We start from the raw sequence: 14,063 nt of genomic DNA, 5'->3' as shown, positions 1-14,063 counted from the left end.
GGGGGACAAAATATGGTAACCCTAGATATAGCCAGTTAGCCACTATGCACTAAGTATAATAGTCAGTGGAGATAACTGGTTATCCTGTGCTGATTATTAATGCTTAGCCGGCTAAGTGCTATTTAACCAGTCAAGAGCCGTTCCTGGCCAGTTAAATAGCGCTGAATATCGTGTAGCGTATCTTTACAGAAGCAGAAGGGGGAAGAGGAATTCGTTTTCCCTATGCTTCTCCAAAAGCAAGGGTGAACAGATATGTTTTTATAGCAGCTTTAAAGCAAGCCCGGTTAGGTTCCCCTCTTAAAAGTTGTGGGAGTGAGTTTCACTCCAATAGACCATAAAAAGAGAATGCCATATGTCGTCTTGTGTCCAGATGATGACTATTAGGAAGTAGAGGTGTCAACTCAGTGGCGGCCCTACCGTTAGGCCAACTAAGGTGGGGGCCTCAGGCAGCTCTCTTCACAGAGTGGCATTTCTCTCCTTTCTAACCCCCACACTGACCATGGTCTGGCATCTCTCCTGCCCTTCTTCAATCCCCTTCCCCAAATCTAATTTATTTTCTTGTTTTCCAAAAGAAGGTGGCAGCAGTAATTCCCATAGACTTCCCTGCCATCAACACCAGCCGCTTCTGTCTTCTGCGGCTTCCTGTTTCCTTTGAGGCGGGCTGCAGTAGAGCGAAGAGACCGGTGCTGGCGGCAGGGCAGTCCATGGGAATCGCTCCTGCCTTTTGGAAAACAAGAAAAGAAGGTAGAAGGAAGGTAGTAATGAAACACCATTTTGAAAGTCTATTGGAGTATTTGCTAAGATTGTGATGCTGGAGCTCTCCTGAATATCTGGGGGCAATTAGGAGGGCTGTTTTTTGAAAGATCTGCACAGTAAGCACTGACTTTGGTGAATGATTTAGACTCCAAATAAGTATATGTTGTTACTTTTATAAAAGTGGAAGGTAAAATTATGTATCATACCTGAGAAGTTTCTTTCCATTAATCATAGCTGATCAATCCATAGACTGGAGGGTTGTGTCCATCTACCAGCAGGTGGAGATAGAGAGCAATCCTTTTGCCTCCCTATATGTGGTCATGTGCTGCAGGAAACTCCTCAGTATGTCGATATCAAAGCTCCATCCGCAGGACTCAGCACTTAGAGAATTACACCCACAAAGGGACACTCTGCCCAGCTCACCATCACCGAAACGGGGGAGGGGAATTAACCCAGCTCATCCCCACACAAGTGGGGGAGGGGAATCCGTCCAGCTCATCCGTCCAGCGGAGCGGGGGAGGGACACCACACCCGCCGATGCGGGGGGATCTGGCTTATCCTGCAACCGCAACCATGGGAGGAGCTGACTGACCCTAACACCGCCGAAGCGGGAGGGGTACAAAGCTGCCCTACAGCCGCACAAAGCGGGAGGGAGCGCCTGCAGAATTTAGGTCTCAATCCAGCCCCGTAAAACGGAGGGGAGAGGAATGCAGCAGCTCACTGTAACACAAAATCGTCTCAACTCCTGAAGAATCCAATTGAAAAAACCTTAACACGAAGTCCTCCTGAACAGGAACTGAAGACTAAACTTGAACCTGAAATGCAACCAGAATATAAACAGTACAGATATCTGGGAGGGGCTATGGATTGATCAGCTATGATTAATGGAAAGAAAATTATCAGGTATGATACATAATTTTACCTTCCATATCATCATGCTGATCAATCCATAGACTGGTGGTATGTACCGAAGCAGTACTCACCCAGGGCGGGACATAGAAATCCCTGACCGCAACACTGAAGCTCCAAACCGGGCCTCCGCCCGAGCAGCCACAGTCAAGCGGTAATGCCTGGAGAAGGTATGAGCCGATGCCCAAGTTGCCGCCTTGCAAATTTCTTCCAAGGAGACGGACCCGGCCTCTGCCATCGAGGCCGCCTGCGCTCTAGTGGAGTGAGCCTTCAGCTGGATAGGCAGCATCTTCCCCGCGGCCACATAAGCTGCTGCAATGGTTTCCTTGACCCATCGTGCTACTGTAGGCTTGGCAGCCTGCAGACCCTTACGAGGACCTGCGAACAGCACAAACAGATGATCCGACTTCCGGAAATCATTGGTTACTACCAAGTACCTGATGATGACTCGTCTCACATCTAGATATTTGAGAGCAGAGTACTCCTCTGGGTAGTCCTCCCTACGAAAGGAGGGTAGGCAGAGCTGCTGATTCACATGGAAGTGAGAAACAATCTTGGGCAGGAAGGAAGGCACCGTGCGAATAGACACTCCTGCCTCAGTGAACTGCAGGAAGGGTTCCCGACATGATAGCGCCTGGAGCTCGGAAACTCGTCTGGCTGAAGAGATAGCCACCAAAAAGACTGCTTTCAACGTCAGGTCTTTCAGAGATGCCCTCGACAAGGGTTCAAAAGGCGGCTTCTGCAAGGCTCTTAGCACCAAATTGAGATTCCACGCAGGCACCACAGAGCACAGAGGAGGGCGTAGGTGATTAACTCCCTTGAGAAAGCGCACCACATCTGGCTGCGAGGCCAGGGAAGCACCCTTCAGGCGACCCCTGAAGCAAGCCAGAGCCGCTACCTGGACTTTAAGGGAACTGAGCGACAGGCCTTTCTCCAGACCTTCTTGCAGAAACGCCAGCACTGAAGAAATTGGAGCAGTGAAGGGAGAAAGTGAGCCTGCCTCACACCACGATGCAAAGGTACGCCGAACCCTGGCATAAGCAGTAGAAGTAGAGCACTTCCTCGCTCTCAGCATAGTGGCGATGACCTTGTCTGAGAAGCCCTTCTTCCTCAGACACTGCCGCTCAATAGCCAGGCCATAAGACCAAAGGGGGAGGGATCCTCCATCACCACGGGACCCTGATGCAACAGGCCCGGCCCCGCTGGCAGCCGCAGAGGGCCGTCCACTGAGAGCCTGATCAAGTCCGCATACCAGGGACGTCTGGGCTAGGCTGGACCCACCAGGATTATCCGGCCCGGATGCTTTGACACCCGGTCTAGCACCCTGCCCAACATGGGCCAGGGCGGGAACACATAGAGAAGCTCCTGTGTCAGCCACTGTTGGAGAAGAGCACCTACTCCCAGAGATCGAAGGTCCCGTCCTCTGCTGAAAAAGCGCGGCACTTGGCAATTGGCCGATGACGCCATCAGATCTAGGCTCGGCTGGCCCCAGCGCTTCGTGATGTCCAAGAACGCCTGAGCCGATAGCTGCCACTCTCCGGGATCTAAGGGTATGGCAACTGAGAAAGTCCGCCTTGACATTCATGACTCCGGCAATGTGGGCCGCCGACAGCTGTTCCAGGTTCGCTTCCGCCCACTGGCATAGCTTCATGGCCTCCTTGGCTAGAGGGGCGCTCTTGGTACCTCCCTGGCGATTGACATAGGCCACAGCCGTGGCATTGTCCGACAGGACCCGTACTGGCTTCAACGCCAGTACCGGGAGAAACTCCAAAAGCGCCAACCGAATGGCTCTGAGTTCCAGGAGGTTGATAGACCACTTTGCCTCTGCAGGAGACCAAAGCCCCTGCGTTGTCCTTCCCAAGCAGTGGGCTCCCCAGCCCGTCAAAGAGGCGTCCGTCGTGACGACAACCCACTCTGGGGTCAAAAGAGGCATCCCTGCGGACAACTTGTCTGTCCTCAGCCACCAGCTCAGCGCCTTGCGCACCGCTGGGTCCAAGGGAAGGCGCACAGCGTAATCCTCCGACACTGGAGTCCAGCGCTGCAGCAGAGAGAGTTGTAGTGGTCTCATATGAGCCCTGGCCCAGGGCACTACTTCCATCGTGGCCGTCATAGAGCCCAACAGCTGCACATAGTCCCAAGCCCAAAGAGGAGAGGCTACTAGGAACTGGTCCACCTGAGCCTGAAGCTTGACAACCCGATTGTCCGGCAGGAACACTCTGCCCACTTGGGTGTCGAAACGAACTCCCAGATACTCCAGGGACTGAGTCGGGCGCAGCTGGCTTTTCTCCCAGTTGATGATCCACCCCAGGGAGCTCAAAAGAGCAATCACCCGGTCTACAGCTCTGCCGCACTCTGCATAAGAGGGGGCTCGGATCAACCAGTCATCCAGATAAGAATGGACTTGTACTCCTTCCTTTCGTAGGAAGGCCGCAATGACCACCATTACTTTGGAGAAGGTCCGCGGAGCAGTAGCCAACCCGAACGGGAGGGCTCTGAACTGGAAGTGTCGGCCCAGGACTGCAAAACGCAGAAAGCGTTGATGAGGAGGCCAGATGGGAATATGCAAGTAAGCTTCCTTGATGTCCAAGGATGCCAGGAACTCCCCTGCCTTCACTGCCGCTATAACAGAGCGGAGAGTCTCCATTCGGAAGTGCCGAACTTTCAAGGCCCGATTGACCCCTTTGAGGTCGAGGATAGGCCGTACAGAACCTCCTTTCTTTGGTACCACAAAGTAAATGGAGTAACGTCCCTTGCCAAGCTGATCTTCTGGCACCGGAACGACCGCACCCAGGTGGATCAGATTGTCCAAAGTCTGCTGCACTGCCACAGCTTTGACCGGAGACTTGCAGGGAGAGTGCACAAACCCGTCTCTTAAGGGTCGGCAGAACTCTAGCTTGTAGCCGTCTCTGATGACTTCCAGCATCCAAGCATCTGAAGTTACCCTGGTCCACTCGCCCAGAAACGAGGACAGGCGTCCTCCAATCCGCACTGTGCCATGGACCAGGGCCCCGTCATTGGGTACGAGACCCTGGGGGAGGACCGGAGGACGCACCTCCGGGACGGCGGTCTCTGCGAAAGGAATGCTGCTTGGGGGAGAAGTTCCTCTTGAAGGAAGAGGGGGCAGAGAAGCCCGACTTGCCCCGGCAATACCGACGGGCTTCCTGAAACCGTCCTTTGGAGGAACCGGGGCGAGCACCACTGGCCCGAGCCCTGACCTCTGGTAACCTCTTGCCCTTAGACGTGCCGAGATCGGTCACAATTTTGTCCAGCTCGACCCCAAAGAGCAGCTTGCCTTTAAAAGGCAACTTAGCCAGGTGAGACTTAGAGGCGTGGTCAGCAGACCAATGCTTCAGCCAAAGCCAACGCCGTGGAGAGATTGTCTGAGCCATACCTTTAGCCGAGGCCCTCAAGACATCATACAGCAAGTCTGCCAAATAAGCCAAGCCCGATTCCAGGGCCGGCCAATCAGCCCTCAAGGAAGGATCCGAGGGGGAAGCCCGCTGCACAATCGTCAGGCACGCCCTGGCCACATAGGAGCCGCAAACTGAGGCCTGCAAACTTAAAGCAGCCGCCTCGAAGGACGACCTTAAGGCCGCCTCCGATCTTCTGTCTTGGGCGTCCTTTAGGGCCGTGCCACCTTCCACCGGCAACGCTGTTTTCTTAGTCACCACAGTGATTAAAGAATCCACGGTAGGCCAAAGAAAGGCCTCCCGTTCACCTTCAGGCAGAGGATAGAGGCGGGACATAGCCCTAGCCACTTTGAGGCTCGCTTCTGGGACATCCCATTGAGCCGAAATCAAGGTGCGCATGGCCTCATGTTCGTGGAAGGTTCTAGGCGGGCGCTTCGTCCCCAGCATAATGGCGGAGCCAACAGAGGCTGAGGGAGAGATGTCCTCCGGAGAGGAAATCTTCAAAATGCTCATGGCCTGCACTAACAGGTTGGGCAAATCCTCTGAGCGAAAGATCCGCGCTGCAGAGGGGTCATCCGCTCCATCCGAGCGGGAATCCGTCTCCTCCAAGGAATCCCCAAAGGACCGTTGGGAGAACTCAGATACGCTGCCCTCATCTACATCAGAGGAGACAGAGTCCTCTAGGGCCTGGAAATCCACCCAAGGGCGTTTGCTTCCGGAGGCCTCTACCCCTTTATCGGACAAGAGAGCAGGGGCAGCGTTTTGCATAAGGAAAGCCTGATGCAGCAGCAAAATGAACTCAGGGGAGAAACTCCCCAGACTGTGCACTTCTGCAGCCTGGGCCACGGCCCTAGACGCACCCTCAACCGGCGCTCGCGAGAGCGGGGGAGAAACATGCTGCGCATCCAAAATGGCGTCCGGCGCGAAACTTCGAGGAGCCGCGCGGGAAGAACGGCACTTAACTTTGGCCGCTTTTTTGCTGTCACCCGAATCAAGGGCGACCATAGCATTAACGTCTCCCACCTCAAGGGCGGCCCAAGAAAAAGCTGTCCGAGAAGAGTGGCTGGCCAAAATGGGGGGAGGGGGGGCGAGCAGCGGGGGATGGGCGTTTATGGCGGGAAAAACCGCCGCACCGGAGGAAGAACCAGGACACTGACCGGCCTCCCAACTGACACCCAAAAAAGGCGATTCAGGTTTTGAAACCCCCGCATCCCCGCTAGATGCGCACACGTGGTCCGGGCAGCGATTCTTCGCGCCCTCACCCTCCGACGCCATAGGCCACGTGGAGACCGATCGGGGAACCCCCTGCCCGCTACAAAAGGTAAAAATTACCTGCTTCTCGCTCCGAGCTGTAACGAACTGGTGTCCCAGTGAGCAGCTGCAATAAACGCTGATATAAACGTTGAAATAAACGCCCTTAAAGGATGTCAAAAAATTTTTTTTTTAAACGGAGCCAGCGGGAGGGGGGAGAAAAGGAGGGACCTGGCATCACCAGGTTTGCACTTGCTCAAGAAGAGCCCTCAACCCCAGGTACTCAACAAAACCTAAAAATTAGGCTTGGAGACCTAGCCAGAGCTGCTGCTGTGTGTGACCACCACCTGCTGAGATAGAGAACATACTGAGGAGTTTCCAGCAGCACATGACCACATATAGGGAGGCAAAAGGATTGTTCTCTATCTCCACCTGCTGGTAGATGGACACAACCCACCAGTCTATGGATTGATCAGCATGATGATATGGAATTGCTGCATTAAGGGGTCCTTTTACTAAGCTGCTTGAAAAAGGGCCCTGCAGTAGCAGCAGGGGTCATTTTTCCCATAAGCTGGGGTCATTTTTCCCATAAGCTAGGGCCATTTTTACCACAGCAGGTAAAAAGCCCCCCCCCCCCCAAAAAAAAAGCCATGCAGTACAATAACCCTGTGTGACCATGCGGCGGGGAGCACTTACCACCACCCACTGAGGTGGTGGTAAGGGCTCCTGTGGTAACCGAGCAGCACACGCCGATGCCTAATTACCTCTGGGTTAGCACCAGAAATGGTGCATGCTCCAGCCGGAACTAGTGCTGGGCCAACGGTAGTTCTGATTTAGCATGCACTAAGCCTGTGTTGGACACTTTTTCACTGATTTCAACATTACTGCACTTGTTTAGTTGGTGCACGTCTTTTTGGAGTAAGCCCGATGAAAGAGAACTATGGTTCTTACCTATATTTTGGCAGCTTACACATAAGAGCTGCATAGTGGGTGATAATACATTCTGAGGGCTCTCGTCATTAACAAAAAGCAGCTCATTGAATGTTAACAGCGGTTGCAGATATATACCGTCTGTAAGTTTTTGAGTTATTAAGGCAGAATTTTCCCATTTATTTGCATATGTGCTGTTATTCTAATCATCTACACATTTTTTTACTTATTTGGATTTTGCTCACACATTTTTAAGTAGTAGCTCAAGGTGAGTTGTATTCAAGTATACTGGGTACTTCTGTGTCCCTGGAGGGCTCATAATCTAATTTTGTACATGAGGCAACAGAGGGTTAAATGACTTGCCTAGGATCACAAGGAGCAGCAGTGGGATTTGAGCTGACCGCCTCTGGATGTCAAGACCGGTGCTCTAACCACTAGGTCTCTCCTCCACTTGAAAGTTAGCACCCACTTTATAGAATTATCCCCTATGAGGGCAATTCTATAAAGAGGCATCTATAGGGTGCCTATTCTATAAAGAAAAGTAGGCACCTACTTTCCTTTATAGTGTACTAGCATAACTGGGTATATGTGTATGTTAGGCATGAGAAGCATGATCTTCCTGTGAAGGTTTTACCAAAAATAGAAATGAGATAAGGGTTTTTTATGCCGATGAAGAAAGTGTGACCCATGCTATTTCCTCTGTACCCTACAAAAAGTATAGATTGGGTGGAGGCTGGGGTACAGTAGCTTTTTCCCTTTCTCAGGAATATATTCTTTTGCATTTCACAGGAATATAGTGTATTAAGTAAACTTGCAGTTCATATGAGTTATTTTTATTTTTTTGATTTTGTGTTCTCATAACTAGATACTCGTATCCTCTTTTTGAATTAATTGATGTCATCTTTTAATTACATTGTATGGGAAGAACTATGTTAAAGATTCCAGACATTATCTATCTCTTCAATTTGTTTCACTTAAGGGTGTTATTTTTAAATCAGAATTTCCATTCTGTTTGCTTAAGCAGCCATACAGCGGAACATGTTACTACCACATTATTGAATGTTTTTATTATATATCTATTATGTAATTTGTTTTATATATTTTAAAATTATATGTTTACACTTGTGTTTTTCTACATCTATGATTTGTTTACATCTGTGTAGACTCCTGAAGCAGGCATGTGTGTGCCAAAACATGGTACCGTGTCAAGTCATTATCTAAAAACATTTTTTTTACTATATATTAAGAGTTCTTGGGCTGTTTTGAAGAGCCAGATTCTGTTCCCACTTCCCATCTGATTGTGATTCTTACATGGGACTTTGGTGTTCTTTCCACTGCTGTGGTTCTCTTGCATGTCATGAAACCAATGATTTGATTTTTTTCAGAAACTTTTTAAAACTTGGCTATATCAGAAATTAGTATCAATGAAATATTTGTAACTTTCTTGTTGACTTATGGTTGTCTCTTAGGATCTAGGGTTTGCTCTACTCATGATTATTATTATTTATTGCATTTGTACCCCACATTATCCCACCTTTTTGCTGGCTCAATGTGGCTTACAGGATGTTAATATGATATAGTCATTACATAGTCGATAATATGCTGAAGGTAGATGAGAGTTTAGATGGAAAGGTATTAGGTAAGGTCATGTGAGAGATGGAGTGGTATTAGGTAAGGTCGTTTGAGAGGTGTTTTAAAGCACTTGGGTGGTAAAAGGAGTGATTTGTTTAATTAAGGATGTCTTTTGTAAGCCTTGTTGAAGAGATGTGTCTTCAAAGATTTGCGAAAGCTGGTTAAGTTGTCCGTGGTTTTCAAGGCCATGGGTAGTGTGTTCCATATCTGTGTGCTTTTGTACGCAAAGGTGGTAGCGTATGTCTGTTTGTATAATATAAACTGCGCTGATTTGAATTTTTCAGTAAGCACAGCCTAGAACCCTACCGACCCAACTGTGTCTGAATCCTGCAACACAACGTAACCAAAGCTCTTATTGAATACTATATAACTCTTCTTCTCTGTGATTCCCAATGTGATTGTAACATTTGAACCTTATCTGACTATAACATCACTTTGTATTTGTTCTCTACAGGAGTTGGCGATCACCTTCACAGTACCATGTAAGCCACATTGAGCCTGCAAATAGGTGGGAAAATGTGGGGTACAAATGTAATAAATAAATAAACAAACTGTAATGTAAAGTGAAGATACTTACCTTTAGCAGGTATTTTTATGGTATATTTTCCGTCTAGGGATTTGTAACAGTCCAACTTGTTCTGTTTTCCTAGTAAGAGGTGCATTGATGTTCTAGGGAAGTGTGAGAGGAAGGGGAGAGTGATAGTATGCACTGCCCTTGATAATTCATGGAGATGTGAGTGGGGGCACCATGAGACAGACTTCCCTTGGTGCTAGCTCATTTCAATGAAAAAAAATCTTCACTGTCCAATAAACTAAGTTCCTATCCGGTCTATTTTTTTAAGATAAGCATAATGAATATGTATGAGCTGTATATATACAAATAAATATGATGTGTCACAGCCCACATTCCCCCCCCCCCCCCCCCAAATGAAACCGTCAAACTGGGCCTATGCACAGTATATATAAATAGTTTAAAAACCTTAAATATAAATGATGTAAACACTTAAAATGACCATTCTATCTCACGCATACTAGAACCCCCAGCTTCATCCCTAGCAGCAGTATTGATTTAAGCAGTCGCAGCTTAAAAAGACAGAATAAATGACGGTATTGATGGACAGTAAGGAGGAGTCAAAAATAATGACGCACACGGCATCAGCAAGAAGGGACCGCTAGGAGGCAGCAGCGGTAGTAGAAGTTGCTGTGTGGTTCGTTCGGCCTGTCACGACTCACGAGTGAGATTCACGACTGGCTCAACCTGTTCAGGACACCAACCCTGGCTTCAATCTTGGTGATACATAGAAATCAAGATTAGTAAATAATACAATCAACCAAAAATATGGCGATATCGTATTAGACTGACAACCAGCTAGCATAGAAAGTTCGTACAACACCAATAAAGTGTCATGTGACTCTCAATCACATCCCCCCCCCCCTCTCTCTCTCTGTCTCTCCACCCACGCTCAGCAGCAATGCCCTTCCTTCCTCTTTTCCTTCCCGTTTTATGCGATGTGCTGTGGCGCCAGACCAGTCCTCCCACCACAGGATGGGGCTGTGAGGATTAGAGAGGGGGAAACATTGGGGAGGGGAGGAGAAAGAGGCGGGACTCGCCGATGCAGCGTTATGGAAGCTGGACGCCCGCTTGTCATGGGTAGGAAGCCTGGGGCAGGCGCATGTTTTTAATGGGCGCGAGGGCAGTAGCTGGGGCTCATCCTCTTCCCTTGTTGACTTGACAGCTCGCGCTCGATGGGTGTGGGGGCGGGATGTATTCCGTAGATGCTGATGACGCTGTACTTGTACAAGTTCTGGCCTGCATTAGAGTGACCTACTAATTGGGACTTGGGGTAAAAAAAAAAAAATGTACTAACGGTTGGGGGTGGGGGAGTTATCTGGTGCCTTTCTAGATTTCCTGCTGCTCACATGAATTTTTGTTGCTGATAGGGCTGGTTCCTGACTTGTGTGAGTAGACTAGAACCCGAGAGCGCCAAAAACAAGGCGGGTGAAATCTTTCTTTTAACAAAACCTACATTACCATTTTTATAGGGGGGGGGGGGGGGGGGGGGCTAATGGAGAGGCTGCTGCGACCAGGAGATTTGCCGTTCTCTTCCCGAGGTGCAACCTTCGAATCTGTCATTTCCCGGAAGAGCGGGACTGAGTAGAGGCAGCTGCTGCAACCTGAGGATCTGTCAGCCTCTTCCTAATAGGGACAGATGCAACTTCAGGATCTACCCTTTTCTGTTTCATTAATTTAGAATGGGACTGAAGAGAAGATGCAACCTGGAGAGATCCTGTCACTCACTTACTAAAGAGCTGGTCTAGGCTGAATCTGGTGCAGCCTTCTTGCCTGAGAAGTTGTGCAATCAAGAATTTTAGTAACACAGTGTAGCAGTTAAAATATTAAGGACCCTGTTTACTAAGGCGCGTTAGCTTTTTTCATGCGCCTACAATTAGCATGTCGCGGTAATTGTGTAGGTGCCTATAGGGATATGGTAGGCGCATATACGGTTAACATGTACATAGTTAACGCTCATTAAAGACGCTAATATGCCTATAATGCTGCTTAGTAAACAGGGCCCTAAGCCTGTGCTTCACATTTTTATGCAACCCATGCTTCTTTGAATTAGCTAAAATGTTTGTATTCAGTCAAACTACTTGGCTTTAACAAAGAAAGCAAATGCGCCACATATGACCATTCAGGTCATGTTTTTACAGTATCATACTGTGGTGTATATTTTTAATGATTTAACACCAAGCAGCAGACAAAATAAGATATTGGTTTAGTGCAATGGTTCTCAAACCTGGCTTGAGGGAACCCCCATCCTCTCAGGTTTTTAGGATATTCACAATGGCCCTCCTGATCAAAAGCCCCGCACTGTTCCAAACAGCGCTCTAAAAATAGCACTGGAACAGCGCAGGGCTTTTCTGCATCGATGATCAGAGATAATGTATGCAAATTTAAGCAGCGCTATTATCTCTGATCAAGGGGTAGAAGTGCGGGAGAATTGTACCTGAGCATGCGCTCAGCACAATTCTCCCGCGCTTGTTTGACAGGTCTGGGCTGTCAAAAGCCCAAACCTGTCAAACACAGGGGCTGGAGGTCCATGGGACCAAGCCCTGACTACCCCTGCCCCGAGCAAGGCAAAAAGGGGGCTGGAGGTCCGGCGGATCTCCGGTCCCCCTGACGATCTCACCCCCCCCCCCCCCCAAGTTCAGGGAGGGCTGGAGATCCGGTGGGTCTCCAGCCCCCTGAACCCCCAGAAAATATGAAGTGGCCACCGCCGCGGGCCAAACCCTTTCCCCCCCCCCCACCCAGCGAGCAACGGGGGGGGGGGGGGGCTGGAGGTCCACCCCAACTCCCCGCCCCGCGTTGTACCAATCCCTGGTGGTCCAGTAGGAGTAGTGACAACCCCCCTCCCAGCCCCCCTACCCTCTCCCACCCAGTGAGCGAAGCCACCCCAACTCCCCCCCCCCCCCCCCAGCGTATACCAATCCCTGGTGGTCTAGCGTGAGTAGAAGTAAGTAGTGACAACCCCCCTCCCGCCCCCCCCTACCTTTAGTTGGAGGAGGGACGCAGCCTGCCTCCCTCCTCTTCCAGTGGACGACATCGCAAAATGGCGGCGCCCAGCCCTGCCCATTGCATCCTGGGATGCACGGGGCGGGGCTACAAACCATGTAAGGGAATCTCCCTTACATGGTCTGTAGCCCCGCCCCGTGCATCCCAGGATGCAATGGGCGGGGCTGGGTGCCGCCATTTTGCGATGTCCACTGGAAGAGGCGGGAGGCAGGCTGCGTCCCTCCTCCAACTAAAGGTGGGGGGGGGCAGGGAGGGGGGTTGTCACTACTTCTACTCATGCTAGACCACCAGGGATTGGTATACCCTGGGGGGAGGGAGTTGGGGTGGCTTTGCTCGCTGGGTGGGAGAGGGTAGTGGGGCCGGGAGGGGGGTTGTCACTACTACTGGACCACCAGGAATTGGTACAACAACGCGGGGGGGGGGGAGTTGGGGTGGACCTCCAGCCCCCCCCCCCCCCCGTCGCTCGCTGGGTGGGAGGGTGGGAGAGGGTTTGGCCGGCGGCGGCCACTTGATATTTTCTGAGGGTTCAGGGGGCTGGAGACCCACTGGATCTCCGGCCGTCCCTGAACTTGGGGGGGGGGGGGTGAGATCGTCGGGGGGACCGGAAGTCCACCGGACCTCCAGCCTCCTGTTCGCCTTTGCTTTGTGGGGGAACGGGGGCCTGCCAGTATGCAACTGCATGCTGGACAGGGCTCACCATTCCTCTCCAATGATCAGCGCAAACCCTAACGCCAGCTCGGAGCTGGCGTAGATTTTGCCGCAACCAGCGACCCAATCTTTGGCGCGCTGGCCGCTGATAATTGGGGATGAATGCGTTAAGCGCTGATTAGCATGCATTTGCAAGCTACTTGCGCTGAGAGCCCTGTTTAGCATGTATTTGCATGCTACTTGCACTAAGAGCCCTCGAGTGCGTTGTTTCAGGCGCTCGAGGGCTCTGATCATGGGTCGGCAGCAAACTCCGGCGCTAGTATGGCGTTAACAGCCTCTAGCGCCGGAGTTTGCTTTTGATCATGAGGGCCAATGAATACGCTTGAGTTAGATTTGCATGCAATGGAAGCAGTGCATGCAAATCTAACTCATGAATATTCATTGTGGATATCCTGAAAACCTGACTGGGATTCTTCAGGATAGGTTTGGGAATGGACTGAGTAAAAACTGGATTCCGTGGTTTAAAATTGTGGGTGGATCCAGAATATCTGTCTTTTAAAATATAAAGGATCACGTTTTTACTTATTTACTTCTCTGGGACGCAGCTGAGCCAGCCAGGGTGACACACCTCTCTGTTTTGGGCTGTTTGTGGCACTTGCCCTTAAAAGCTAAAAATGGATCTGGATGAAATCTGTGGATCTGACTTTCATCATGACACTGATGTAAAGGGAACTCTGGTTTTCCCCTGATGCAGCAAGCAGTGATTTGTGAAACAGGGAACCCCTGTCGGGATTTCTACTTGTGAATTTTGAACAGCTTTTTCTTCAATTGCTTCAGATAAGTTATATTTAAAAGTCATATTTATAAAGCTGACTGTATTAAAATAACTGAATATGCTCCATAACTTTATTGATTGTGTGCAGTTTGAACTTTTTGACATACATTTTTAAAAT

At 50.1% G+C, this 14,063-nt stretch overlaps 1 protein-coding gene across 3 annotated transcripts in view; it reads left to right on the top strand.

The window, feature by feature from the left end:
• The first annotated feature begins 10,473 nt into the window (after positions 1 to 10,473).
• RUFY2 (RUN and FYVE domain containing 2) overlaps positions 10,474 to 14,063 on the top strand; it is a 126,627-nt gene continuing 123,037 nt past the window's right edge. For all 3 annotated transcript variants that reach the window (XM_030203146.1, XM_030203144.1, XM_030203147.1), the window contains exon 1: positions 10,474 to 10,539. In XM_030203146.1, coding sequence (XP_030059006.1) covers positions 10,512 to 10,539 — 28 coding nt within the window. In that variant the 5' untranslated portion in view covers positions 10,474 to 10,511. The remainder of the gene's footprint in view (positions 10,540 to 14,063) is intronic.

Source organism: Microcaecilia unicolor, chromosome 5 (assembly GCF_901765095.1).
Source record: "Microcaecilia unicolor chromosome 5, aMicUni1.1, whole genome shotgun sequence".
NCBI classification, from domain to species: Eukaryota; Metazoa; Chordata; class Amphibia; order Gymnophiona; family Siphonopidae; genus Microcaecilia; species Microcaecilia unicolor.
The sequence above is the reverse complement of the archived record's forward strand: the minus strand, read 5'-3'. Positions and strand labels throughout refer to the sequence as shown.